This window comes from Corvus hawaiiensis, chromosome 28 (genome assembly GCF_020740725.1).
Source record: "Corvus hawaiiensis isolate bCorHaw1 chromosome 28, bCorHaw1.pri.cur, whole genome shotgun sequence".
NCBI lineage: Eukaryota > Metazoa > Chordata > Aves > Passeriformes > Corvidae > Corvus > Corvus hawaiiensis.
The window spans coordinates 5,603,279-5,631,213 of NC_063240.1; the positions used below are offsets into that span (position 1 = coordinate 5,603,279).

Here is a 27,935-nt window from a genome sequence, read left to right on the forward strand (position 1 = left end):
GGGGGAAAGGAGGGAAAAAAGGGGGGGAAAGCCGAAGGGATTTGGGGGAGGGGGGGTTTGTGCTGTGGGAAAAGGGGGCATGGGCCGTGTCCCCCCCCACGCTGCGCCCCTCAAAGCCCAGGGAAGCGTCATCCTGGATTGGGGATCCCGGCGGGATTCGGGGGGGGCCGCTACCCCCGCGTTTTGCTCCTCCCATCCCGCAGCGCCTCGATTTTGGGGGCCAGCTGCCCGAAAGTGGGTCTGGCGCTGGGGGCGAAGGCCCAGCAGCTCATCATCAGCGCGTACACCTGGCGACAAGGGACACAGCGAGGCCATCAGGGGAGGAGCGGGGCGACTCCGGGGACCCCCCTGCCACCAGCCCCGGGGCAGCGGTGTCACCTCCGCGGGGCAGCCGGCGGGGGCCGGGAGTCGCCGGTTGTCCTTGAGGAGCTCCAGCAGGTGACAGATGATCTGCGCCGGCTTCCCGGTGCCCATCATCCGCAGGAATTCCTGCGGGCACGGGGCACATCCGTGAGCGTCAAGGGGGTGGAGGGGGGGGGAGGTGGTCCCAAAGGGAATGATCCCCGCATCCAGGGGAAATCCCACCTCCGAGGGGCTCTTGCTCTTGGAGCTGTAGGTGAAGAGCTCGTAGAGCAGCACCCCGAAGCTCCAGGTGTCGGAGGCGCAGGAGAAAATGTTGTCAGCCAGGGATTCCGGCGCGTACCTGCCGGGAAAAGCGGGATTCTGAGCTCCGGATCCCGCTGGAATTCCAGCGCTCCCCCCGTGTGTCCTCCCCTCACCAAAAAACGGGGCTCTGTCCGGGCTCCCGCACCACGTAGTAATCCTTGTCCTGCGGCAGCAGCTTGGCCAGCCCGAAGTCGCCGATCTTGACGTGGCTGTCGCTCTCCACCAGGATGTTCCTGCTCGCCAGGTCCCGGTGCACGCAGCGCTGCGCCCCCAGGTACTCCATGCCCTGCCGGGAGGCGGCTGCTCGAGGGCAGCGGGGACACGGCAGCGTCCCCGGGGCTGGAGAACCCCCGGGAGGAGCGGCCCTGGCGGCTCAGCCCGGCTGGATCGCGGCCCGCCGGGTGAGGGTGGGATTGCCCCGGCCGGGATGCAGCTGCTGGCAGGGGCAGGATCCAGGAGCATCCCCAGGGGTGGGATCGGATCCCGGCTGGACAAATGACCCGTGGGTGAGCACCCCTGGGGGCTCATCCCGGCTGGACAAATGACCCTTGGGTGAGCATCCCTGGGGGCTCATCCCGGCTGGACAAATGACCCTTGGGTGAGCATTTCTGGGGGCTCATCCCGGCTGGACAAATGACCAGCTCCAGCTGCTGGCAGGGGCAGGATCCCAGGGGTGGGACCAGATCCCGGCTGGACAAATGACCCTTGGGTGAGCCATGGCGTTGCTCCAGCCAGGATGCAGCTGCTGGCAGGGCCAGGATCCAGCAGCGTCTCCAGGGGTGGGACCGGATCCCGGCTGGACAAATGACCCTTGGCTGAGCACCCCTGGGGGCTCGTCCCGGCTGGACAAATGACCCTTGGGTGAGCCATGGCATTGCTCCAGCCGGCAGGGCCAGGAGCCAGCAGCGTCCCCAGGGGCTGGATGATCCTGGCTGGACAAATGACCCTTGGCTGAGCACCCCTGGGGGTTCATCCCGGCTGGACAAATGACCCGTGGGTGAGCACCCCTGGGGGCTCATCCTGGCTGGACAAATGACCCTTGGGTGAGCATCCCTGGGGGCTCATCCCGGCTGGACAAATGACCCTTGGGTGCGCCGTGGCGTTGCTCCAGCCAGGATGCAGCTGCTGGCAGGGCCAGGACCCAGCAGCATCCCCAGGGGCTGGATGATCCTGGCTGGACCACAACCTCCTGGGTGGGCACCCCTGGGGGTTCATCCCGGCTGGACAAATGACCCTTGGGTGAGCCATGGCGTTGCTCCAGCCAGGACACAGCTGCTGGCAGGGCCAGGATCCAGCAGCGTCCCCAGGGGTGGGACCGGATCCCGGCTGGACAAATGACCCTTGGGTGAGCCATGGCATTGCTCCAGCCGGCAGGGCCAGGATCCAGCAGCGTCCCCAGGGGCTGGATGATCCTGGCTGGACCACAACCTCCTGGGTGAGCACCCCTGGGGGTTCATCCCGGCTGGACAAATGACCCTTGGGTGCGCCGTGGCGTTGCTCCAGCCAGGACGCAGCTGCTGGCAGGGCCAGGACCCAGCAGCGTCCCCAGGGGCTGCACCAGGACCCTTGGCTGACCCCTGGCACCGTTCCAGCCCCATCCCGGGACCGCAGGGTGCCCGTTCTGCCCGTGCCCGCCCTGGTCCCACCTTGCAGATCTGCCAGGCGTAGAGGAGCAGCGTGCAGTGCTCCAGGCGGGGCTGGTTCTTCTGCAGGTAATCCCGCAGGCAGCCGTTGGGCAGGAATTCCATCACCAGCCGCAGCCCGCGCATTCCTGGGGCCAAATCCATCACCGCCATGGCCGGGATAGGATCGGGGATCCCTGCGCGCTCCCTGCCCCGTTCCGTGCCCCGTTCCCTGCCCATTCCCTGCTCATTCCGTGCCCATTCCCCTGCCCCATTCCGTGCCCCATCCCCTGCCCATCCCCTGCTCATTCCCTGCCCATTCCGTGCCCATTCCGTGCCCAATCCCCTGCCCCATTCCCTACCCCATTCCCTGCCCATTCCCTGCCCATTCCCTGCCCCATTCCGTGCCCATTCCCTGCCCATCCCCTGCCCCACTCCCTGCCCATCCCCTGCTCCTTCCCTGCCCCATTCCCTGCCCCATTCCTTGCCCCATTCCGTGCCCCATTCCGTGCCCCATTCCCTGCCCATCCCCTGCCCCATTCCCTGCCCATCCCCTGCCCATCCCCAGCTCATTCCCTGCCCATCCCCTGCCCCATCCCCTGCCCATCCCCTGCCCATCCCCAGCTCATTCCCTGCCCATCCCCTGCCCCATCCCCTGCCCCATTCCCTGCCCCATTCCCTGCCCATTCCCCCCCCCATTCCATGCCCCATCCCCAGCTCATCCCCTGCCCCATCCCCTGCCCATTCCCTGCCCCTCTCCGTGCCCCATCCCCTGCTCATTCCCTGCCCATTCCCTGCCCATTCCGTGCCCCATGCCGTGCCCCATTCCCTGCTCATTCCCCCCCCCCATTCCCTGCCCCATCCCCTGCCCATCCCCTGCCTCACTCCCTGCCCCATTCCCTGCCCCATTCCCTGCCCATCCCCTGCCCCACTCCCTGCCCATTCCCTGCCCATTCCCTGCCCCATCCCCAGCTCATTCCCTGCCCATTTCCTGCCCCATCCCCAGCTCATTCCCTGCCCATTCCCTGCCCCATCCCCAGCTCATTCCCTGCCCATTCCCTGCCCCATCCCCTGCCCATCCCCTGCCCATTCCCTGCCCCATTCCCTGCCCATTCCCTGCCCATTCCCTGCCCCATTCCCTGCCCATTCCCTGCCCATTCCCTGCCCCATTCCCTGCCCATTCCCTGCCCATTCCCTGCCCCATTCCCTGCCCATTCCCTGCCCCATTCCCTGCCCATCCCCTGCTCATTCCCTGCCCATCCCCTGCCCCATCCCCTGCCCATCCCCTGCCCCATCCCCTGCCCCATCCCCTGCCCCATTCCCTGCCCCTCTCCGTGCCCCATCCCCTGCCCCATCCCCTGCCCATCCCCTGCCCCATTCCCTGCCCCATTCCCTGCCCCTCTCCCTGCCCCATTCCGTGCCCCATTCCCTGCCCCATTCCCTGGCCCGTTCCCGGCTCACCCCGGCTGTAGCAAACCCCCCGGTACTGGACGATGAAGTCGTGCTGCAGCGAGTGCAGGATTTGGATCTCCCGCTCGAAATCCCGAATTTCCTTGGCTGAATCCTGCTGCAGCTTCTTCACCGCCACCAGCTCGCCCGTGCTGTCGCCCAGGGGGTCATAGCGGCACAGCTCCACGCTCCCAAAATTCCCCTGGATGTGGGGAACCGGGGCTGGATATTGGGGTGCCCTCAACATTCCCAGTGCCTCATCCCTCCCAAAATCCCACGCATGGTGGAGGAATCTCAGGATTTGTTTCTCAGCACAGCCAGGGTGTCCTGCACCCCAAATCAGGGAAGGGAAGAGCGGCTGAGCTGAATTTTGGGGTTTGGGGTCCTTCCTGTGCCCCCACCTTGCCCAGCAGCGAGATGTACTTGAGGTGCCGCTCCTGGAAGAGCTCGGGATCCTGGCTCATGGCGAGGGAATCGTGGCCCCAGAAGCCATCCCGGAGCGTCACATCCGTGGGGGACAGGTCGGAGAGCAGCTCGTAGTCTGGGGCAGGAGGGCGGTGAGGCCACTGTGGGGTCCCCCCTGTGTCCCCCCAGCCCGTCCCGGTGCCCACCGGAGGTGATGAGGCTGTTGAGGTCACGGATGAGGGCGCGGAAGCAGGGCCGGCGCTGGGGCTCGTATTCCATGCACTGGGCCACGAGCGTGGCCAGCTCCGGCCACTTGGGAGCTGGGAGCTGCTGGTGGCTCTGGTAGAATTCCAGCTTCTGCGGGAGAGGGGGAATCGTGGGATGTGGGACCCCCAAAGAGCCCCTGAATGGCTCCAGGCTGGGGAAAAGAGCGGGGTCTGGGAGCAGCAGGGTAGGGCAGGAGGGATGGGATGGGATGGGATGGGATGGGATGGGATGGGATGGGATGGGATGGGATGGGATGGGATGGGATGGGACTGGGCAGGGAAGAATGGCTGGGATACAGTGGGGAGGGACAGGAGGGATGGGATGCAGTGGGATGAGGTGGGAAAGTTGGGATGCAGTGGGATGGGGCAGCAGGATCAAGATGCAGCGGGATGGAGCAGGAGGGTTGGGATGGGATGGGAGGATCGGGATGGAATATGGGAAGGGAAGAAGGGCTGGGATACAGCGGGAAGGGACAGGAGGGTTGGGATACAGTGGGATGGGACAAGAGGGTCAGGACGGGGCTGGAGGGTCAGGATGCAGCAGGACAGGGCAGGAGGGCTGGGATAGGAGGATCAGGATGGAATCGGGCAGGGAAGAAAGGGCTGGGATACAGCGGGAAGGGACTGGAGGATTGGGATACAGTGGGATGGAGGAGGATTGGGATCCAGCAGGATGGAACAGGAGGATCGGGATCCAGCGGGATGGGGCAGCCTCACCCTCTGGGGCTCCAGCAGGCTCAGGGGCATGTTCCCCCCACTGAAGATCTCCCAGAGGGTGGCTCCGAAGCCCCACTTGTCGGCCGGCAGCGCCAGGCTCCCGGGATCGCTGACGCACTCGGGGGCCACCCACGGGATCCGCTCCACCAGCACTGGGGGGGACCCGGCCCCACTCAGCACCCACGGGGGGCCCAGCACCCTCAGGACCCCCCGTGGGACCCCCTCACTCACTGTCCCGGGCCAGGATGGTGGCGCTGACCCCGGGGTCGTTGAGTTTGATGAGGGGGGTTCAGAGCCCACAGCCAGGACCCCGCTTTGAGGATGAGCACAGAACTCCGAGCCCAGAGCCAGGAGCCCAAACCCAGAGCCAGGAACCCAAACCCAGAGCCAGGAGCCGAAACCCAGAGCCAGGAACCCAAACCCAGGGCCAGGAGCCCAAACCCAGAGCCAGGAACCCAAACCCAGAGCCAGGAACCCAAACCCAGGGCCAGGAGCCCAAACCCAGAGCCAGGAGCCCAAACCCAGGGCCAGGAACCCAAACCCAGAGCCAGGAGCCCAAACCCAGGGCCAGGAGCCCAAACCCAGGGCCAGGAGCCGAAACCCAGGGCCAGGAACCCAAACCCAGGGCCAGGAACCCAAACCCGGGGCCAGGAACCCAAACCCAGAGCCAGGAACCCAAACCCAGGCCCAGGAGCCCAAACCCAGAGCCAGGAGCCCAAACCCAGAGCCAGGAGCCCAAACCCAGGGCCAGGAACCCAAACCCAGAGCCAGGAGCCCAAACCCAGAGCCAGGAGCCCAAACCCACAGCTGGACCCCAAACCCAGGGCCAGGAGCCCAAACCCAGGGCCAGGAGCCCAAACCCAGAGCCAGGAGCCCAAACCCACAGCTGGACCCCAAACCCACAGCTGGGATTCAGAACCCACAGCCAGGACCCCACTTTTAGGGGCAGCACAGAACCAGGAGCCCAAACCCAGAGCTGGAATCCAGAGCCCAGAGCCAGGATTCCCCATCGAGGATGAACACAGGACCCTATAGCCAAAGCCAGAACCCCAAACCCAGAACCCCAGCACCCCCAGGACCCCCCAGGACCCCCCAGGACCCCCTCACTCACTGTCCCGGGCCAGGACGGTGACGCTGACCCCGGGGTCGTTGAGTTTGATGAACGGGGGGCTCCCCCCGGCCGTGTCCCCCTCCCGTGCCAGCAGCACCTTCTTAGCGGAGACGTTCCCGTGTGGGATCTTCTTGTCCTCCTGGATGGGCGGGAGAGGGATTGGGACCCTCAGGGTGGCCCCGTGCACTGGGATGGGCTGGGGGAGCACCAGGGATGGGTGGGAGCCGTGGGACGTGGATGGATCGGGAGCTGTGGGGTGTGGATCCATGGGATCCATGGGATATGGATGTGTGGGATCCATGGGATCCATGGGGTATGGATGTGTGGGATCCATGGGATCCATGGGGTATGGATGTGTGCGATCCATGGGATCCATGGGATATGGATGTGCAGGAGATGTGGGATATGGATGTGTGGGATCCATGGGATCCATGGGGTATGGATGTGTGCGATCCATGGGATCCATGGGATATGGATGTGCAGGAGATGTGGGATATGGATGTGTGGGATCCATGGGATCCATGGGGTATGGATGTGTGCGATCCATGGGATCCATGGGATATGGATGTGCAGGAGATGTGGGATATGGATGTGTGCGATCCATGGGATCCATGGGGTATGGATGTGTGCGATCCATGGGATCCATGGGATATGGATGTGCAGGAGATGTGGGATATGGATGTGTGGGATCCATGGGATCCATGGGGTATGGATGTGTGCGATCCATGGGATCCATGGGATATGGATGTGCAGGAGATGTGGGATATGGATGTGTGGGATCCATGGGATCCATGGGGTATGGATGTGTGCGATCCATGGGATCCATGGGATATGGATGTGCAGGAGATGTGGGATATGGATGTGTGCGATCCATGGGATCCATGGGGTATGGATGTGTGCGATCCATGGGATCCATGGGATATGGATGTGCAGGAGATGTGGGATATGGATGTGTGGGATCCATGGGATCCATGGGGTATGGATGTGTGCGATCCATGGGATCCATGGGATATGGATGTGCAGGAGATGTGGGATATGGATGTGTGCGATCCATGGGATCCATGGGGTATGGATGTGTGCGATCCATGAGATCCATGGGATATGGATGTGCAGGAGATGTGGGATATGGATGTGTGCGATCCATGGGATCCATGGGATATGGATGTGTGAGAGATGTGGGATATGGATGTGTGGGATCCACGGGATCCATGGGATATGGATGTGTGGGATCCATGGGATCCATGGCATATGGATGTGTGGGAGATGTGGGATATGGATGCCTGAGAGTCACGGGATCTGTGGGATATAGGGGAGCCATGGGACATAGGTGGTGAGGAGGGGTCCATGGGATATGGAAGTGTGGGATCCATGGGATATAGATGGATCGGGATCCACGGGATATGGAAGTGTGGGATCCACGGGGTACAGCTGTGTGGGATCCATGGGATATGGATGTGTGGGATCCATGGGATATGGATGTGCGGGATCCATGGGATCCACAGGGTATGGATGTTTGGGATCCGTGGGATCCACAGGGTATGGATGTTTGGGATCCATGGGATCCACGGGATATGGATGTGCGGGATCCATGGGGTATGGATCTGTGGGATCTATGCGATCCATGGAGTACGGATGTGTGGGATCCATGGGGTACGGATCTGTGGGATCCATGGGATCCACGGGGTACGGGTGTGTGGGATCCACGGGGTACGGATGTGTGGGATCCATGGGATCCCTGGGGTACGGATCTGTGGGATCTATGCGATCCATGGAGTACGGATCTGTGGGATCCATGGGGTACTGATGTTTGGGATCCATGGGGTATGGATCTGTGGGATCCATGGGATCCATGGGGTACGGATGTGTGGGATCCACGGGGTACGGATCTGTGGGATCCATGGGATCCATGGGGTACGGATCTGTGGGATCCATGGGGTACAGACGTGTGGGATCCACAGGGTACGGATCTGTGGGATCCATGGGATCCACGGGGTATGGATCTGTGAGATCCATGGAGTACAGATCTGTGGGATCCACAGGGTATGGATCTGTGGGATCCACGGGGTACGGATGTGTGGGATCCACGGGATCCATGGGGTACGGATCCGTGGGATCCACGGGGTACGGATCTGTGGGATCCATGGCCACGGACTCATGGCAGCCGTGCATGCGCTGAGCCTGCAGGGCGGGGATGCAGAGCTGCAGGACCCCCAGGGGATACGGATTCCAGGGATCCCTGGGATAAGGACACGGGAAGAACACGGAACGCGGCCGGGTGGGAGCTGCCGGACACCGGGATGGGCTCACCAGGTAGTTGAGGGCGTAGGCCAACTGCTTGGCCACCGTCAGCTTCCAGCCGGTGGTCACCGCGCCGTGGTGCTTGCGCAGGTACAGGTCCAGCGGCCCGTGGCGGACGTGCTCCTGCACCATCACACCTGCGGGGCCACCCGGGGCTCAGGGGGTGCCCACAAAGGGGTCAGAGGGTGCCCACAAAGGGGTCAGAGGGTGCCCACAAAGGGGTCAGGAGGTGCCCACAAAGGGGTCAGAGGGTGCCCACAAAGGGGTCAGGAGGTGCCCACAAAGGGGTCAGGAGGTGCCCAGGTGGCCCCGTGGCCGCGGCCCCCGCCGGACACTCACTGTCCTTGCCGAGGCTGACGCCGTGCAGCAGCACCAGGTGCTTGTGGGAGAGCTGGCTCATGGTGCTGGCGGCCTCCAGGAAGGACTGCGACAGGGACAAGCGGCTCAGGGCGCGCCTTAGGGCCCCCCAGGTGACATCCTGGAGGTGGCACTGCCACCCCCTCACCTCCAGGCAGTTGCGGTGGCTGCTGTCCATGACCTTGAGCACCACCGGGGTCTGCCGGGGTCCGTCCTCCTCGTCCTGGTCCCGTTTGACGCCTTTGTAGATCTGCGTGAAGGAGCCCTGGCCCAGGCTCTCGCCCTGGGGGACACGGGGACATCGCCAGGGGGTCCCTGTCCCCCCTGTGCCACCCCCATGGCCCCGCTCCCACCCGCCCCGTACCCGTGTCAGGCTCTGGGGGTCGATCTTGTGGAACATCATCTGGTGGAGGCTGCGGCACCGGGGGACGGGAGGGGAGCCAGGGGGACAGGGGACACCACTCCGAACGATCAGCAGGTTGGACTTCTCTGGGGGGAGGGGGGGAGGCAGGGCGTGAGGGGGGGGCTGGGGAAGGGGACCCCCCACCCGGTGACCTCATACAGCCCCTCTGTGACGTCACAGCCCCTCTGTGACATCACAGCTCCTCTGTGACATCACAGCCGCTCTGTGACATCACGGCTCCTCTGTGACATCACAGCCCCTCTGTGACATCACAGCTCCTCTGTGACATCACAGCCGCTCTATGACCTCACTGCACCCCCCCCCCTCCGGTGTCACCTTTGGGCCGGGGGGGACAGGCGACCTCCAGGCGCATTTGGGCCCCCTCGGCCTGCAGCCCCCGGCGCCCGTAGGTGCCCAGCAGCTCCCGCAGGCTGCAGAACCTCCGCGCCACCCCCGACAGCCACAAGTGCCCGTCCTCATCCCGGCGGATCTGGCACCGCTTGTAATCCCGGCCGGATCGGGTCTGCAGGGGAACCACCGGGATCAGCACCCCCGGGACCCCCCCAAACCCCTCCTGCCCCAAAGGGACACCGCGCGTGGCACCGTCCCCGTGGCACCGTCCTCGGCTGCGTTTCCCTCCCGGTGCCGGGGCCTCCGAGCGATCCCGGCCGCCCCAAACCCTCCCCCGGGGGTCTCACCTGGACGCACACGGTCAGCAGGTAGCTGTCGAAGTCCTGGGGGCTGCGGCGCAACAGGAACAGCCCCGGGGCACCCCCGGCCGCCTCCAGCTTGTTCACGGCGAACTCGGCGCTGCCAAGGGCAGGGATGGCCGTGGTCCCCCTCGGGGACACCGCGGGGACCCCCTGTGCCCACCCCAGGGTGCCCAGGGAGCGGGATGGGGACCCGGCCGTGCCGGGGGTGGTTCCGTGCCCTCCCTTCCCGCCTCCCCTCCGGCTCGGGGGTGCTCAGGGGGTGCCGGTACCCACCTGATGGGCCCGTGGCACTGATTTTCCAGGTCCTCCAGCAGCCGCGGAGGGGCCACCTCCCTGCAGAAGTAGTGCTGGGCATCCACCGTCAGCCGGTAGTAGCCATCGAGCAGCGCCACGAAGGACCGAGCCTCGCGCAGCGTGGGGAACTCCACCTCCTGTGCCAGGCTTGGGGTCATCCCGTTGTCCCCCCGAGCCCCCCGGGGGCCTCCCCAAACCCTTCTCGAGCTCACCAACACCCGGTTGTCCGCCTTGGTGAGGGTGACCAGCCGGTTCTCCACGGGGCCGCCGTCGCGGCTCGCCGCCTGCTTGATGCTGATGTCGGCGATGTCGGGGAAGTCGCAGAAGTGCTGGCGGCTCTGCGAGGGGACAGCGGGGAGGGGGTGACAACGCCGTCACCCAGCTCCCCGCACCGCTCCCAGCCACCTCCACCACCTCGGAACCGCCGCAGCTCCAGGACACGCCGCTCTCTCCGGACACGTGGATGGCGACGGCCGCGGCCGAACCGGGGGAGCGCACGTGGAAAATCTCCTCGGTGCAGCGGCGCTGGAGCCGCTCGAGGTCCAGCAGGTACTTGAGCTTGAGGTGCGGCCCGTCCGTGTGGCAGCCCCCGAGGCGCCGCAGGGATTTGCCGAAGCGGCGGCGGAGGCGCTGGCGGGTCAGGAAGTTGTGCTGCTGGATCTGCCTCCGCAGCGGCGCCGGCAGGCACGACTTGTAGCTGCGGGGATGCCGAGGTGTCCCCGAGGGTGTCGGGGTGTCCCCAGGGGTGCCAGCGGTGTCCCCAGGGGTGCCAAGTGTTCCCCAGGGTGTCCCGAGGGTGTCGCGGGGTCCCCAGGGGTGCCAGGATGTCCCCAGGGGTGCCGGGGTGTCCCTGAGGGTGTCGGGGTGTCCCCAGGGGTGCCGGGGTGTCCCTGAGGGTGTCGGGGTGTCCCCAGGGGTGTCGGGATGTCCCCAGGGGTGCCAGGATGTCCCCAGGGGTGCCGGGGTGTCCCCGAGGGTGTCGGGGTGTCCCCAGGGGTGCCAGCGGTGTCCCCAGGGGTGCCAAGTGTTCCCCAGGGTGTCCCGAGGGTGTCGCGGGGTCCCCAGGGGTGCCAGGATGTCCCCAGGGGTGTCGGGCCGTCCCAATGGACACCAGGTTGTCCCCAGGGGTGCCAGGTGTTCCCCAGGGTGTCCCGAGGGTGTCCCGAGGGTGTCGCGGGGTCCCCAGGGGTGCCAGGATGTCCTCAGGGGTGCCAGGGGTGTCCCCAGGGGTGCCGGGATGTTCCCAGGGGTGTCAAGTGTTCCCCAGAGGTGTCGGGATGTCCCCAGGGGTGCCGGGGTTTCCCCGAGGGTGTCGGGATGTCCCCAGGGGTGTTGGGCTGTCCCAATGGACACCAGGTTGTCCTCAGGGGTGCCAGGTGTTCCCCAGGGGTGCCGGGATGTCCCCAGGGCTGCCAGGATGTCCCTGAGGGTGTCGCGGGGTCCCCAGGGGTGCCAGGATGTCCCCAGGGGTGCCAGGGTGTCCCTGAGGGTGTCGGGGTGTCCCCGAGGGTGTTGGGGTATCCCCACAGGTGCCAGGTGTTCCCCAGGGGTGCCAGGGTGTCCCCAGGGATGTCAGGTTGTCCCAATGGACACCAGGCTGTCCCCAGGGGTGCCAGGTGTTCCCCAGGGGTGCCGGGATGTCCCCAGGGGTGCCAGGGTGTCCCGAGGGTGTCGCGGTGTCCCCAGGGGTGCCGGGATGTCCCCAGGGGTGCCAGGGTGTCCCGAGGGTGTCGGGGTGTCCCCGAGGGTGTTGGGGTATCCCCAGGGGTGCCAGGTGTTCCCCAGGGGTGCCAGGGTGTCCCCAGGGGTGCCAAATGTTCCCCAGAGGTGTTGGGATGTCCCCAGGGGTGCCAGGCTGTCCCCAGGGGTGCCAGGCTGTCCCCAGGGGTGCAAGCCCGACCCCCAGGGATGTCACACTGTCCAGTGGCTGCCAGGCTGTTCCCAGCCATGCCGGGCTGTCCCGTGAGTGCCACTCGGTGCCCCCCAGCCCCCGCTCACCTGACGTGGCTGCAGACCTGGCCGGGGCTGTGCTGCTCCTCCTTGGCGATGCGCAGCATGTCCAGCACGGCCAGGCTCAGGCACTGCTCCTGCGTGGGCAGGCTCAGCCCCACGGCCACGCGGCCCGCGATGAAATCACTGCGGGACTGGGTGGGGCACGAGGTTCAGGGGGGGTCTCCCATCTCCCGAGACCCCCGACCCGTGCTCGTGTCACCCTCGTGTCCCAGTGCCCACGGGAGTCACATCCTGCCCGGGCTCTGTTTTCCTACTGCTTCCCTGGCCCTGATCCCTGGGCATGTCACCCCCAGGGGACACAGTGACCCCATCTCGGCCAGCTGGGGTGGCTTGTGCCCGCTGTGGGGTGGCCACGAGCTGCTCCAGGGGAGCCAGCGAAAAGGATCCACATCCCCCGGGCACCGGGGGTGGTGGAGGAGGAGGAGGAGGAGGAGGAGGAGGAGGAAAAGGAAGAGGAGCCAGCCCAGCAGGGCTCACCTGGGCGAACAGGTAATCGATGACAGGATAGTCCAGGACAGGGCTGGCCCGGTCATTCAGCAGCTGGAAGCGGTGGGACTGTCCCGGTCCGCACCAGTTGGGGAAGAAGAACCTGATGGGGACAACAGAGGGGTCTCGGCGCTGCGTCCCCTCAGAGAGCACGACCCCGAAAGCCAGCAGAGCTTCGCGGGAGCGGGGCCGGGGCTGTACCTGATCCTGTACACCACGAGCTGGCTGCGGGACTCGTCCACGGTGAACAGATGGTTTGGGGGGAACCAACAGCTCAGGTCCTCCGTGGCCAGCGCGAAGAGCGGGTGGCACACGGGCAGCACGCCTGGGGACGGAGAGCGGGGCTGGCACCGGGACGGGCAGGGGACCCCGAGCCCTCGGACAGGACCTTGACTCAGGGCTGGGACCCCGAGCCCACGGCCAGGATCCCCTGTCAAGGATGGGCACGGGACCCCGAGCGCGTGGCCGGTAGCCTGAGCCCACAGCTGGACCCCAAACCCACAGCTGGGGTTCAGAACCCACAGCCAGGACCCCTCATCGAGGGGCAGAACGGAACCAGGAGCCCAAACCCAGCGCTGGAATCCAGAGCCCAGAGCCAGGATTCCCCATCGAGGATGAGCACAGGACCCTGAGCCCAGCGCTGGGATTCAGAGCCCACAGCCAGGATTCCCTGATGAGGACAAGCACAGGACTCCGAGCCCACAGCCAGGACCCCACATCCACATCCAGGACCTCATTCCCACATCCAGGACCTCATTCCCACATCCAGGACCTCATTCCCACATCCGGGACCCCACATTCACATCCAGGACCCCACACCCACATCCAGGACCCCATATCCACATCCAGGACCCCATTCCCACATCCAGGACCCCAAATCCACATCCAGGACCCCACATTCACATCCAGGACCCCATTCCCACATCCAGGACCTCATTCCCATATCCAGGACCCCACATCCAGGGCCCCATTCCCACATCCAGGACCCCACATGCAGGACTTTGTTCCCACATCCAGGACCCCACATCCACATCCAGGACCCCATTCCGACATCCAGGACCCCCCATCCACATCCAGGACTCCACATCCACATCCAGGACCTCATTCCCACATCCAGGACCTCATTCCCACATTCAGGACCCCACACCCACACCCAGGACCCCACACCCACACCCAGGACCCCACCCCCAGGGCCCCGTTCCCCGCCCAGGCCGGCGCTCACCGCAGGCTTTGGCAGCTCGCACGCAGAGCTCCTCGGCCGTGTACTCGCCGAAGGTGAAGCTCAGGGTGCCGGCGGCGCTGCCGGGGCCGCTGCGCGGGGTGGGCGCCCGGTGGTACAGGAGCACCTGCAGGGAGCCGCTCTCGGCCGAGGAGAGGCTGCACGAGCGGCCCCCGATCAGCGGAGTCTCCTCGCCCAGCGGGGCCATGGTGGCCTCTGCAAGGAGGGATTGGCCTCGCGGTGACCCCCTTGTCCCACACCTGCCCTTCCCTCATCATCATCCTCCCCGCAGCGCTCCCAGCCCTGGGAGCGGTTCCTCTTGCGGAGGAGGAGGAAGGGGAAACTGAGGCACGCGGTTGGATATCCCCCCCCCTCCCTCCCTCCCTCCCCTGTTCCCAGCCTGTCCCACCCTCCCGGCCGCTCCTCCTCAGCGCTCCCGGCGTGGGCAGCGAGGACCCGGCTCCATCCCCTGCCGCACCCCCGGAGCCCCACCGGTACCTCTGCCGTGCAGGGGGGGCCTCGCTGTGACCCTGAGGAGGGGGTCCCGAGCGGGCTGCGCTGCCAAAAATCGGGGTTCTCGGGGTGCGTAGGTGGCTGCGAGCGAAGGAGAGAGATTAAAAAAAAAAAATCCCCCGGGTGATTTCCTTCCTGCCCGAGGCCTCCTGGGCGTGCGGCTTCCTGGCAGGGGAGGGGGGACGAAACGAGACAGCGCAGGGTGCAGCGAGGGGGGTGTGGGGAGGGTGAAGGGCAGGAAACCCGGGCACCTCTCTGGGTTCCCGTCTGGGCACCCCACGGCCCCCGGGGCTGGCGCTGTGGGTACCGCAGGGACGGGGGATGCTCTGCCAGCGCATCCCAGCCCGGGCTGAGGGGCTGGGTGCTGCCACCCCCCTGCTGCACCCCATTGCTGCCACCCCCAGCGCCCCAGTGCCGGCTGCTGGCCCCGGTGCTGGCCCAGGTGCCACGGCGGGGCTGGGCGTGTGCCAGCCCCGGGGTTGTGCGGCGTCGCACGTCGCCGCGGGCGGATGTGGACCCGAATCTCGTTGTTTTATCCCCTGGAGCTGCTCCAACCCGCTCGGCGAGGAGGCGGCCCCGCGGAGAGGAGGGGAAGGGGTCCCACTCGAGGACGGGGGGTGGGGACAGTGCAGGGAGCCTCGTGTGGCCGGTGGAGGGGTCTCAGAGTGGGCGGTCCCGCCGTGGTGACACCTTAGAGGGGATGGTGACACCTTAGAGGGGATGGTGACACCTTAGAGGGGATGACCTTGGAGGGGATGGTGACCTGGCAGTGATGGCTCAGAGGGTGACGCTCCATGGTGACACCTGGGAGAGGTCGATGCCTTCATGGTGACACATGAAAAGGGACAATGCCTCCATGGCGATGGCGTGGAGGGGACGGTGACCTCGTGGTGGTATCTTGGAGGGGACGGTGACTTCGTGGTGATGACCTCGAGGAGGTGACAGTGCCCTCGTGGCAATGCTGTGTAGGGGACAGTGACCTCATGGTGATGGCCTGGAGGGGACAGTGACCTCGTGGTGATGGCCTGGAGGGGACGGTGACCTCGTGGTGATGACCTCGAGGAGGTGACAGTGACCTCGTGGTGATGCTGTGTAGGGGACAGTGACCTTGCAGTGATGCCTCGGACGGGGACGGTGCCCCCGTGGTGACACCTCGGAGGGGACCGTGCCACACCCGAGGACACACAGCCCGCACAGCAGCTCTGTCCCCACCTCAGCGCTGTTCCCTTGCCCCAACCCCAACCTCATCCGCGGGGTTTGAGGTGACGGGGTGGAAATTCCCAAACCTGACCAGGGACCGGGCGGGACAAAGTGGCGTTTGTGCCAGGGAATGAGGAAGCGGGGCCAGCCCCACGCCCGGTGCCACGTATCCCGACAGCCGCCGCCGTCCCGTCCCGCCACCGCCGCGCTGCCGGGGCCAGGGAGCTCCGCGGCACCGGGGCCGTGCGGGAGGGAAGGGGTTATGGCCGTGGCCTCCGACAGCTCCATCCTCCCCGCCGAGGGTCCCTCCCCGACGCTCTGAACCTGCCTCCCACCCGCCGGAGCAGCCCGAGGCACGGCCGGCCCCTCGACGCCTTCTGAGAACGTCGCAGGGACCCCCAGGGACCCCCAGGCAGCCCCCGCCCGGCTCCCCGGGCTCGGCAGCCGGTCTGTCCCGCTCTGCCGGCAAACAACCTGCTCGTTTCTGGGTAAAGGTTTCCTTCGGGTTTGTTGTTTTTTGCTCTCGGCTGGAGATAAATTTGGCTCCGCCGGAGGCTCTGCCCCTCCTTGTTTGTGGCCGTTTGGGGAGGGGTCGCTCCCTCCCGGCCGTGTCCTTTGGGTGCTGACGCTTCCCTGGAGCCGCTGGCCGGAGCAGCCGGACCGGGGGCTGCTCCCTGCTCCAAACCGAGAGGGATCGGGGAAATTCCCGTGTCAAATTCTGGCTGCTCCTGGGGCAATCCCCCCGCCAAATTCTGGCTGTTCCTCGTCGGACTCTGCCCTTTTGCACCCCTTGGCACAGCTCCTGCCTGGGAAGGGCACAGACCGCACGGGGTGGGGCACAAAAACCCTGCTCCCCGCTCCGCGCTCGCTGCTTTCCCCTTGGAGCGCCCATTCCAAGGAGTTCTCTCTCCCTCGGATGCGTCGCTGCCGCCGAGCCCCGGCCTAACCTCGCCTGAAGTCCCCGCATCCCCGTCCTCCCTCAGGTGCCCGGTTTGGGGTTGTCCCCAGCCTGAAGTGACCATGTCAGCTCCGGAGGGACTCCGGGACGTGCGGGACCTCACCTTCAGCCTGTGGGATTACGGCGTCTTCGGGCTGATGCTGCTCATCTCCACGGGCATCGGGCTCTTCCACGGCCTGGCCAAGGGCGGCCAGAAAACCTCGGAGGATTTTTTCACGGGGGGCAGACGGATGTCGGCGCTGCCCGTGGGGCTCTCGCTGTCCGCCAGCTTCATGTCGGCCATCCAGGTGCTGGGAGTGCCGGCCGAGGCGTTCCGCTACGGAACCAAATTCCTCTGGATGTGCCTGGCGCAGCTCATCAACACCGTGCTCACGGCGCAGCTCTTCCTGCCCGTCTTCTACCGCCTGGGGCTCACCAGCACCTACGAGGTGGGCGCGGCGGGGGAGGACATGGCAGGGGACATGGCAGGGGACATGGCAGGGGACATGGCGGTGTGGCGGTGCCGGGGTGGCCCCCGACGTTCTCCTTGTCCTTTGTCGCAGTACCTGGAGCGGCGCTTCAGCAGGAGCGTGCGGCTGTGCGGGACCGTGCAGTACGTGGTGGCCACGGTGCGTGTGGCGGGGCTCGGGGACAGCGCGGGGACACGGCGGGGAGCGCTGCCCCTGAGCCCTTGGCAAGCGTCCTCGTTCCCGTGCTCGTGTTTTGCCTGGCTCCGAGCGAGCGGAGCGCGGCGGGAGCGCTGTTTGGAGTGAAAACCTCCGTGTTTGCCCAGCCCGAGCTTTTTTGGGCAGCGCTATCCCCGCGGGGTCACCTGCTGTCACCCCTCTTCCCACAGATGCTCTACACGGGGATCGTCATCTACGCGCCCGCCCTGATCCTAAACCAAGGTGGGGTGGCTCGAGGGGGCTGCTCCTCGTCCCTGTCCCCCCTCTCCAGGTGACATTTCCCCCCCCCTTCAGCACCTCCCCTTCCTCTCCAGTGACCGGCCTGGACATTTGGGCGTCCCTGCTGTCCACGGGGGTCATCTGCACCTTCTACACCACCATAGTGAGTGAGGGAGAGCCGGGGGGTGTCCCCGGGGGTGTCCCCGGCGGTGTCCCGGGGGTGTTCCCGGAGCTCAGCCCCGGCTCGCTGTGGCGCAGGGCGGGATGAAGGCTGTCATCTGGACCGACGTGTTCCAGGTGTTTGTGATGCTCGCGGGCTTTGTCGCCATCGCCATCCGCGGGGTGCAGCTGGTGGGGGGTCCCGCCGAGGTGCTGAGCATCGCCGCCAACGGCTCCAGGGTCAACTTCGCCGAGTGAGTCCCCCCCAAAGCCCTCGGGGTGCGGACCCTGCTCCCTCTATCCCGGGGGTGCTGGGGGGTCACTGTGTCCCCCCCAAACCCCGCGGGGTGCGGACCCTGCTCCCTCTATCCCGGGGGTGCTGGGGGGTCACTGTGTCCCCCCCAAACCCCGCGGGGTGCGGACCCCGCTCCTCCTGCCCTGGGGTTCTGTGGGGTCAATCCCAGCCTCTCTCACTCCCTGCCCTGGAGTTTTGGGGGTCTTTTCTCCCCCAAACCCACAGCGTGTGGATCCCTCTCCCCTCCCTGTTGAGGGGTCACTCCCAGCCCCTCACTCCCCCTGTCCTGGATTCTGGGGGTCACTCCCAGCCCCTCTCCCCGCCCCGCCCTGGATTCTGGGGGTCACTCCCAGCCCCTCTCCCCCCCTGTCCTGGATTCTGGGGGTCACTCCCAGCCCCTCTCCCCCCCTGTCCTGGATTCTGGGGGTCACTCCCAGCCCCTCTGACCCCTCCCCCTGGCACCGGGGGTCCGTGCCCAGCTTCAACCCGGACCCGCGGAGCCGCTACACGGCCTGGACGTTGCTGCTGGGCGGGACCGTGGTGTGGCTCTCCATGTACGGCGTCAACCAGGCGCAGGTGCAGCGCTACGTGGCCTGCAGGAGCGAGAGGGAGGCCAAGATGTGAGTCCGGGGCTGCTCCGGATCCCAGGGATCGCCTGGATCCCGGGAATTGTCCGGATCCCGCTCTGTGGGTTCACGGGGGGGGTGAGGGGATGCGTTGGGTGCTGCTCTGTTCCCTGCGTGGGTCGCTGTACGGCTCCTGCACCCTGTAAGGACCTGGCACCCTGCAAGGACCCTGCACAGAGCCTGCAGGTTTTTCTGGACCCTGAATTGACCTGATACCCCTGCAAGGACCTTGCGATGAACCCAGCACCCCTGGGAGGACCCTGCGGCCCTTTATGGACCCTGAATTCACCTGAAAGCCCTGCACGGCCCCTGAACAGACCCTGCAAGGACCCTACGAGGTCCCTGCACCCCTTCACGGACCCTGAATTGACCTGAACCCCCTGCACAGACCCTGCAAGGACCCTGCACCCCCGCCTTGCCCCTGCACCCCTGCAAGGACCTGCATTGCCCTTATACAGCCCCTGCACGGACCCAGCACCCCTGTACGGACCCTGTACGACCCCTACCTCCCTGCCAGGACCTGCCACCCCTTCCTTTTCCCTGCACAGACCCTTCAAGGACCCCGCACCCCTTTCTGAACCCTGAATTCACCCGAAATCCCCACACGGACCCTGCACAGCCCCAGCACGGACTGAGCCCCGAGCCCCCCCAATGACCCCTACCCCCCTGCCAGGACCTGCCACCCCTTCCTTTGCCCTGCGCAGACCCTGGCAGGGCCCCGCTGAGCCCCGGTGCCCGCAGGGCGCTGCTGGTCAATCAAGTGGGGCTGTTCTGCATCGTGAGCAGCGCGGTCTCCTGCGGCCTCGTCATGTTCGCGCTCTACCGGGACTGCGACCCCCTCCTGGCCGGGGCCATCTCCGCCCCCGACCAGGTACGGCCCCCCCGGACCCCCCTTCCCCCTTCCAGGACCCCGCCGGGGGTTGGGGTGTCACAGGGTCCTTCCCCCTTCCAGGACCCCGCCGGGGGTTGGGGTCTCACAGGGTCTTTCCCCCTTCCAGGACCCCTCCAGGGGTCGGGGTCTCACAGGTTCATTCCCCCTTCCAGGACCTCTCCAGGGGTCGGGGTCTCACAGAGTCCTTCCCCCTTCCAGGACCTCTCCAGGGGTTGGGGTCTCACAGGTCCTTCCCCCTTCCAGGACCCCCCCGAGCAGCGGGGTCAGAGCCAGGGTTGGGGTCCCGTCAGGATTCTGTCCCTTCCAGGACCTGCCGAGCAGTGGGGTCACAGAGAGGGTTGGGGTCCCTTGGGGTCCGGATCCTCTCCAGGACCCCCCCGGGGGTCGGGGTTTCACAGGGTCCTTCCCCCTTCCAGGACCTTTCCAGGGGTTGGGGTCTCACAGGGCCCTTCCCCCTTCCAGGACCTCTCCAGGGGTTGGGGTCTCACAGGGCCCTTCCCCCTTCCAGGACCCGCTGGGTTGGGGTCCCTCGGGGATCTTCCTTCCCCCTTCCAGGACCCCCAACGCAGTGGGGTCAGAGGGGGTTTTGGGGGTCCCACAGGGTTCTGCCCCTTCCAGGACCCCTGGGGCAGCAGCGTGGGAGGCTGAAGGGGGTCCCAGAGGGTTTTGGGGTCCCGGAGGTTCCTGATCCCTCCAGCACCTCCCAAAAACAGTGGGATGGGAGGGTTTTGGGGTCACAGGGGGGGTTTTGGGGTCCCCATGATACCGGCCCCCTCCAGCACCCCCTGAGGCGGTGGGATGGGAGGGTTTTTGGGGTCACAGGGGGTTTTTGGGGTCCCCTGGGATCCTGATCCCTCCAGCACCCCCTGAGGCAGCAGGACGAGACTTTGGGGCGATCTCAGAAGGTTTTGGGGTCCCCTGGGATCCTGCCCCCTCTGAGGCTGTGGGGTGGGAGGTTGAGGGGGGATTTTGGGGTCCCTTGGGGTTTTGTCGCCTTCCAGCACCCCCTGAGGCAGCGAGCTGGGACTTTGGGGGGATCTCAGAGGGTTTTGGGGTCCCCTGGGATCCTGATCCCTCTGAGGCCGTGGGGTGGGAGGTTGAGGCTGTCCCAGGGGGGATTTTGGGGTCCCCCTGGGATCCTGATCCCTCCAGCACCCCCTGAGGCAGCAGGATGAGGCTTTGGGGCGATCTCAGAAGGTTTTGGGGTCCCCTGGGATCCTGCCCCCTCTGAGGCTGTGGGGTGGGAGGTTGAGGCTGTCCCAGGGGGGATTTTGAGGTCCCATCCCCTTCCAGCACCCCCTGAGGCAGCGGGCTGGGGGATAAAGGGATCCCATAAGGTTTTGGGGTCCCGGAAGGTTTTGGGGTCCCCCTTTACCCCCCTCCCCCTACAGTACATGCCCTATTTGGTCCTGGACATCTTCGAGAGCACCCCGGGGGTGCCGGGGCTGTTCCTGGCCTGCGCCTACAGCGGGACCCTGAGGTGAGGAGGGGGTGCCCGGCGCAGGGGGTGCCACCCGCGGTGCCCCCGCGGGGCTGACCGGGCTCTCCCGGTGCCCAGCACGGCGTCCACGTCCATCAACGCCATGGCCGCCGTCACCGTGGAGGATTTCGTGCGGCCGCGGCTGCCGGCGCTGTCCCCGAGGAGGCTGGCGCTGATCGGCAAAGGGCTCTGTGAGTGCCACCCGCGGCTGGCGTGGGGCACCCCGGCTGGGGTGGGGCACCCCAACGTGGGATACGGCACCCCAACCTGGGATGGGGCACCCCAACCTGGGATATGGCACCCCAACATGGGATATGGCACCCCAACATGGGGTGGGGCAACCCAACCTGGGATATGGCACCCCAACCTGGCATGGGGCACCCGCGGCTGGGGTGGGGCACCCCAACATGGGATGTGGCAACCCAACCTGGGATGGGGCAACCCAACCTGGGATATGGCACCCCAACCTGGCATGGGGCACCCGCGGCTGGGGTGGGGCACCCGCGGCTGGGGTGGGGCACCCCAACATGGGATGTGGCACCCCAACATGGGATGGGGCAACCCAACCTGGGATGGGGCACCCCGACCTGGGATGGGGCACCCCAACCTGGGATGGGGCACCCGCGGCTGGGATGGGGCACCCCAACCTGGCATGGGGCACCCTCAGCTGGGATGGGGCACCCCAACCTGGGATGGGGCACCCCAACCTGGGATACGGCACCCCAACCTGGGATGTGGCACCCCAACCTGGGATGGGGCACCCCAACATGGGATATGGCACCCCAACATGGGATATGGCACCCCAACCTGGGATGGGGCACCCTCAGCTGGGATGGGGCACCCCAACCTGGGATGGGGCACCCCAACATGGGATGTGTTATTCCAAACTGGGATGTGCCGGGCTGTGCCATCCCATAAATCCCACAAATCCCATCCCCCCAATCCTCTCCATCCCATCCCATCTCATCCCATCCCACAGATCCCATCCTATCCCATCAATCCCATCCCATCTCATCCCATCCCATCCCCATCCCACAGATCCCGTCCTATCCCATCAATCCCATCCCATCCCATCCCATCCCATCCCATCGATCCCGTCCTATCCCATCAATCCCATCCCATCTCATCCCATCCCATGGGTCCCACCCTATCCCATCAATCCCCATCCCCATCCCATCCCACAGATCCCGTCCTATTACATGTATCCCATCCCATCCCATAAATCCCATCCATCCCATAAATCCCATCCCGACCCGTTCCCACATTCCCACAGCTCTCACCTTCGGCACCTCGTGCATCACCGTGGCCGCTCTGTCCTCGCTGCTGGGGGGGGGCGTCCTGCAGGTGAGACCCCCCGAGATCCCAAATCCCCTCCCTCACCTTCTGCCCCATAAAAAACCCCAAAACCCCCCCCCGGGCTGTCAATGCCCATCCAAGCAGGGACACGGCCACGCTGCGCTGGCACCGGGAGAGCCCTCGAGGACGGGGATTTGGGGCTGTGCCAGGCACCTTCCAGAGCCCCCCCAGAGACCCCAAATCCCCTCCCTCACCTTCTGCCCTATAAAAATCCCAAAACCCCCCCCCGGGCTGTCAGTGCCCATCCGAGCGGGGACACGGCCACGCTGCGCTGGCACCCGGAGAACCCTCGAGGACGGGGATTTGGGGCTGTGCCAGGCACCCTGTGGGGCCCCTTCAGACCCCAAATCCCCTCCCTCACCTTCTACCCCATAAAAAACCCCAAATCCCCCCATGGTGTCAGTGCCCATCCGAGCGGGGACACAGCGGGGACACGGCCACGCTGCGCTGGCACCCGGAGAACCCTCGAGGACGGGGATTTGGGGCTGTGCCAGGCACCCTGTGGGGCCCCTTCAGACCCCAAATCCCCTCCCTCACCTTCTACCCTATAAAAAACCCCAAATCCTCCCCCCCCCCCCGCCATGGTGTCAGGGCCCATCTGAGTGGGGACACGGCCACGCTGCGCTGGCACCGGGAGAGCCCTCGAGGACGGGGATTTGGGGCTGTGCCAGGAACCCCCTGAAGCGACCCCAAATCCTCTCCCTCACCTTCTGCCCTATAAAAATCCCAAAACCCCCCCCCGGGCTGTCAGTGCCCATCCGAGCGGGGACACGGCCACGCTGCGCTGGCACCCGGAGAGCCCTCGAGGACGGGGATTTGGGGCTGTGCCAGGAACCCACTGAAGCCCCCCTGAGACCCCAAAGACCCCAAAAACCCCAAAGACCCCAAAGACTCCAAAGACCCCAAAGACTCCAAAAACCCCAAAGACCACAAAAACCCCAAAGACCCCTCAGACTCCAAAGACCCCAAAGACCCCAAAAACCCCAAAGACCCCAAAGACCCCTCAGACTCTAAACATCCCAAAGACCCCAAAGACCCCAAAGAGCCCCAAAATCCCACAGACCCCAAAAACCCCAAAGACCCCAAAGACTCCAAAGACCCCAAAGAGCCCCAAAATCCAAAGACCCCAAAAACCCCAAAGACCCCAAAGACCCCAAAGACTCCAAAAACCCCAAAGACCACAAAAACCCCAAAGACCCCTCAGACTCCAAAGACCCCAAAAACCCCAAAGACCCCAAAGACCCCTCAGACTCTAAACATCCCAAAGACCCCAGAGACTCCAAAGAGCCCCAAAACCCCAAAGACCCCAAAAACCCCAAAGACCCCAAAGACCCCCAAAGACCCCTCAGACTCCAAAGACCCCAGAGACCCCAAAGACCCCCAAAACCCCAAAGAGCCCCAAAATCCCCAAAACCCCAAAGAACCCAAAAACCCCAAAGAGCCCCAAAACCCCAAAGACCCCAAAGAGCCCCAAAATCCCAAAAACCCCAAAGAGCCCCAAAACCCCTCAGACCCCTCAGACTCCAAAGACCCCAAAGACCGCAAAGAGCCCCAAAATCCCAAAGACCCCAAAGAACCCAAAAACTCCAAAGAGCCCCAAAACCCCAAAGACCCCTCAGACCCCTCAGACCCCAAAGACCCCCAAAACCCCAAAAACCCCAAAGGCCGTGCCCCCCCAGGGCTCCTTCACGGTGATGGGGGTGATCAGCGGGCCCCTGCTGGGCGCCTTCGTGCTGGGAATGTTCCTGCCCCGCTGCGGCACGGCCGTGAGTGGGGTTTGGGGTCACGGGCATTTGGGATTTTGGGATTTTGGGGTCACGGGCATTTGGGGTTTGGGGTCACGGGGATTTGGGGTTTTGGGGATTTGGGGTCCTGCCCTGCTGCAACATGGCTGGGAGTGGGGGACTGGGGGGATTTGGGGTCACGGGGATTTGGGGTTTTGGGGTTCAGCCCCGCTGAAGCGCAGCTGTGAGTGGGGTTTGGGGTCATGGGGATTTGGGGTTTGGGGTTTGGGGTTCTGCCCCGCTGCAGCACTGCTGGGAGTGGGGTTTGGGGTCATGGGGATTTGGGGTTTTGGGGTTCTGCCCCGCTGAAGCGCGGCCGTGAGTGGGGTTTGGGGTCACGGGGTTTTGGGGATTTGGGGTTTTGGGGATTTGGGGTTCTGCCCCGCTGCAACATGGCTGGGAGTGGGGAATTGGGGATTCGGGGTCACGGGGTCACGGGGATTTGGGGTTTTGGGGATTTGGGGTTCTGCCCCGCTGCGGCACGGCCGTGAGTGGGCTTTGGGGTTTTGGGGATTTGCGGTTTTGGGGATTTTGGGGTTCTGCCTCGCTGCAGCACTGCTGGGAGTGAAGTTTGGGGGGATTTGGGGTCATGGGGTTTTGGGGTTTTGGGGTTCAGCCCCGCTGCAGCACTGCTGGGAGTGAGGGATTGGGGATTCGGGGTCATGGGGTTTTGGGGTTTTGGGGATTTGGGGATTTGGGGATTTGGGGTTCTGCCTCGCTGCAGCACTGCTGGGAGTGGGGTTTAGGGGGATTTGGGGTCACGGGCATTTGGGCTTTGGGGATTTTGGGATTTTGGGGTTTTGGGGATTTTGGGGTTCTGCCTCGCTGCAGCACTGCTGGGAGTTGGGTTTGGGGTTTGGGGTTTGGGGTCATGGGGATTTGGGGTTTTGGGGTTCTGCCCCACTGCAGCACTGCTGGGAGTGGGGTTTAGGGGGCTTTGGGGTCACGGGGTTTTGGGGTTTTGGGGTTCTGCCTCGCTGCAGCACTGCTGGGAGTGGGGTTTAGGGGGATTTGGGGTCATGGGGATTTGGGGATTTGGGGTTCAGCCCCGCTGAAGCGCGGCCGTGAGTGGGGTCTGGGGTTTGGGGTCATGGGGTTTTGGGGTTTTGGGGTTCTGCCTCGCTGCAGCACTGCTGGGAGTGGGGGGAGCTTGGGGAGGGGGGTTTTGGGAGTGGGAGGGAGTCGGGGAAAGAGAATTTTGGGGAGGGGGGATTTTGGGATGGGGGGGATTTGGGGATGGGAGGATTTTGGGATGGGGATTTTGGGGATGGGAGGGTGGGGGTTGGGGCATTTTGGGGATGGGGGATTTGGGATGGGAGGAATTGCGATGGGGGGATTTTGGGGGAGGGGGATTTTGGGATGGGGGATTTTGGGATGGGGGGGATTTGGGGATGGGAGGATTTTGGGATGGGGGGATTTTGGGATGGGGGGGATTTTGGGATGGGGGATTTTGGGATGGGGGGGGATTTGGGATGGGGAGCTCTCCGCAGCCCCCCCCCCCTCCCCGCTCAGTGCAGCCCCCCCGTCCCCATGGCAGGGGGTGCTGGGGGGCCTGGCCGTGGGGCTGGCGCTGGCCCTGTGGGTGGCCGTGGGGGCCACCCTGTACCCGCCCGGCGCGGCCGCCATGGGGGTGCTGCCCACCTCGGGGGCGCTGTGCCCGCCCCGCAACGGCACCGGCGGCACCGGCGGCACCAACGGGACCATCGGCACCATCGGCACCATGGGCACCATCGGCATCAACAGGACCATCGGCACCAGCAGCACCATTGGCACCATCGGCACCATGGGCACCGATGGCACCGATGGCACCGATGGCACCGATGGCACCGCGGGGCCCCCGGAGAGCCCCCGGTGAGCGCGGCCGGGGGGCGGCTCCGGGGAGGGTGATGTGTCCTGTGACGTCATAGCGCTGTCCCCTGTGACGTCACAGCACTGTCCTGTTCACTGTGACGTCATAGCCCTGTCCCTGTGCCCTGTGACATCATAGCCCTGTTCCCTGTGACGTCATAGCCCTGCTCCCTGTGACATCACACCCCAGTCCCGGCTCTCTGTGACGTCATAGCGCTGTCCTGTTCACTGTGACGTCATAGCCCTGTCCCTGTGCCCTGTGACATCATAGCCCTGTGCCCTGTGACGTCATAGCCCTGTCCCTGTCAGCTGTGATGTCACTGCCCTGTCCCTGTTCCCTGTGATGTCACACCCCCGTCTCTGCTTGTGGTGACGTCACACCCATGTCCCTGTGCCCTGTGACGTCACAGCAGTGTCCCCATTCCCTGTGATGTCACACCCCTGTCCCTGTCAGCTGTGACGTCACACCACTGTCCCTGGTCCTTATGACATCACACTGCTTCCTTTGTCCCTTATGACGTCACACCCCGTCCCCATTCCCTGTGACGTCACACCCACGTCCCCACTCCCTGTGACGTCACACCCCCGTCCCCGTTCCCTGTGACGTCACAGCCCCGTCCCCACTCCCTGTGACGTCACACCCCATGTCCCCGTTCCCTGTGACGTCACACCCCATTCCCTGTGACGTCACAGCCCTGTCCCCACTCCCTGTGACGTCACACCCGTGTCCCCGTTCCCTGTGACGTCACACCCCATTCCCTGTGACGTCACACCCCCGTCCCCACTCCCTGTGACGTCACACCCGTGTCCCCCCAGCCCGGCCATCCTGGGTGACCTCTACGCCGTGTCCTACCTGTACTACGGCGCCCTGGGGACCCTCGGCACGGTGGGGACGGGGGCCCTGCTCAGCCTCCTGCCAGGTGAGCCGGGGGGGCTGGCCCTGGCACCCTGGCACCCCTCGGTGGCACCCTGGCACCCTGACCCTGTCACCCTGTCACCCCTCCCTGTCACCCTGGCACCCTGACCCTGTCCCTGGCACCCTGGCACCCTGTCATGCTGTCACCCCTCCCTGTCGCGCTGTCCCACCCTGTCACCCTGTCCCTGTCACCCTGTCATGCTGTCACCCCTCCCTGGCACCCTGTCCCTGTCCCCCGTCCCTGTCACCCCTCCCTGTCACCCTGTCACCCCTCCCTGTCCCTGTCCCCCGTCCCTGTCCCCCTGTCCCTGTCACCCTGTCACCCCTCCCTGTCCCTGTCCCCTGTCACCCCTCCCTGTCCCTGTCACCCTGTCCCTGTCCCCCTGTCACGCCTCCTTGTCCCCCTGTCCCTGTCACCCCTCCTTGTCACCCTGACCCTGTCCCCCTGTCCCCCTGTCCCTGTCACCCTGTCACGCCTCCTTGTCACCCTGTCCCTGTCACCCCTCCTTGTCACTCTGACCCTGTCCCCCTGTCCCTGTCACCTCTCCCTGTCCCCTGTCCCTGTCCCCCTGTCCCCCTGTCCTTGTCACTTCTCCCTGTCCCCTGTCCCTGTCCCCCTGTCCCCCTGTCCCTGTCCCCTGTCACCCTGTCGGTCCCGGCAGGCCCAGCCCGGCAGAAGCGCCGGCCCCAGGGCGTGCTGTGGTGGGACATCGTCAGGGCCACGCCCTCCGCTGGCCCCAGAGGGGACCGGACCCCCAGCGACGAGCCCCCGGACAAGGCCGGGGCGTCCCAGGAGCTGCTGGGCACGGAGGGGACACCCCCGGGTGACCCCGCCAAGGGTGGCACCGTGGCCGAGAGCGACGTGTAGGGGACAGCGGGGTGGGGACACGGGGACAGTGGGGTGGGGACACGGGGACAGCAGGGTAGGGACACCACCCTGACCCCAATAAAGGAGCCGCTGACCCTGGCTGGAGCCTGGCCTTGGGGACACGGGGAGGGGACACG

The 27,935-nt window shown here is 65.6% G+C and overlaps 2 protein-coding genes across 3 annotated transcripts; one reads left to right on the forward strand and one right to left on the reverse strand.

Moving 5' to 3' along the window:
• JAK3 (Janus kinase 3) lies at window positions 1–16,884 on the reverse strand. The gene is made up of 26 exons (XM_048288074.1): window positions 16,794–16,884; window positions 15,296–15,620; window positions 14,518–14,613; window positions 14,023–14,235; window positions 13,002–13,125; window positions 12,792–12,903; window positions 12,300–12,445; window positions 10,716–10,998; window positions 10,514–10,639; window positions 10,281–10,438; window positions 9,993–10,104; window positions 9,631–9,817; window positions 9,256–9,380; window positions 9,040–9,174; window positions 8,874–8,958; window positions 8,544–8,671; window positions 6,237–6,375; window positions 5,126–5,277; window positions 4,349–4,499; window positions 4,139–4,278; window positions 3,750–3,939; window positions 2,313–2,437; window positions 780–952; window positions 586–703; window positions 379–489; window positions 1–287 (listed from the first exon to the last, which is right to left on the reverse strand). Exons 2-26 carry the CDS (start codon window positions 15,357–15,359, stop codon window positions 171–173), a joined length of 3,510 nt encoding a protein of 1,169 aa, XP_048144031.1. The 5' UTR covers window positions 15,360–15,620; window positions 16,794–16,884; the 3' UTR covers window positions 1–170.
• On the forward strand, window positions 15,934–27,801 carry SLC5A5 (solute carrier family 5 member 5). Of its 2 annotated transcripts, XM_048288184.1 has the most exons (15): window positions 15,934–16,220; window positions 16,716–17,118; window positions 17,233–17,298; window positions 17,526–17,577; window positions 17,670–17,737; window positions 17,833–17,987; window positions 18,508–18,648; window positions 19,396–19,525; window positions 20,938–21,026; window positions 21,105–21,217; window positions 22,300–22,370; window positions 24,062–24,148; window positions 25,704–26,017; window positions 26,831–26,934; window positions 27,593–27,801. In XM_048288184.1, exons 2-15 carry the CDS (start codon window positions 16,753–16,755, stop codon window positions 27,796–27,798), a joined length of 1,962 nt encoding a protein of 653 aa, XP_048144141.1. In that variant the 5' UTR covers window positions 15,934–16,220; window positions 16,716–16,752; the 3' UTR covers window positions 27,799–27,801. The 2 variants fall into 2 exon arrangements, with proteins under 2 accessions (XP_048144141.1, XP_048144142.1); XM_048288185.1 differs by lacking the exon at window positions 15,934–16,220 and having other exon boundaries at window positions 16,616–17,118.
• Window positions 27,802–27,935: the final 134 nt, after the last annotated feature.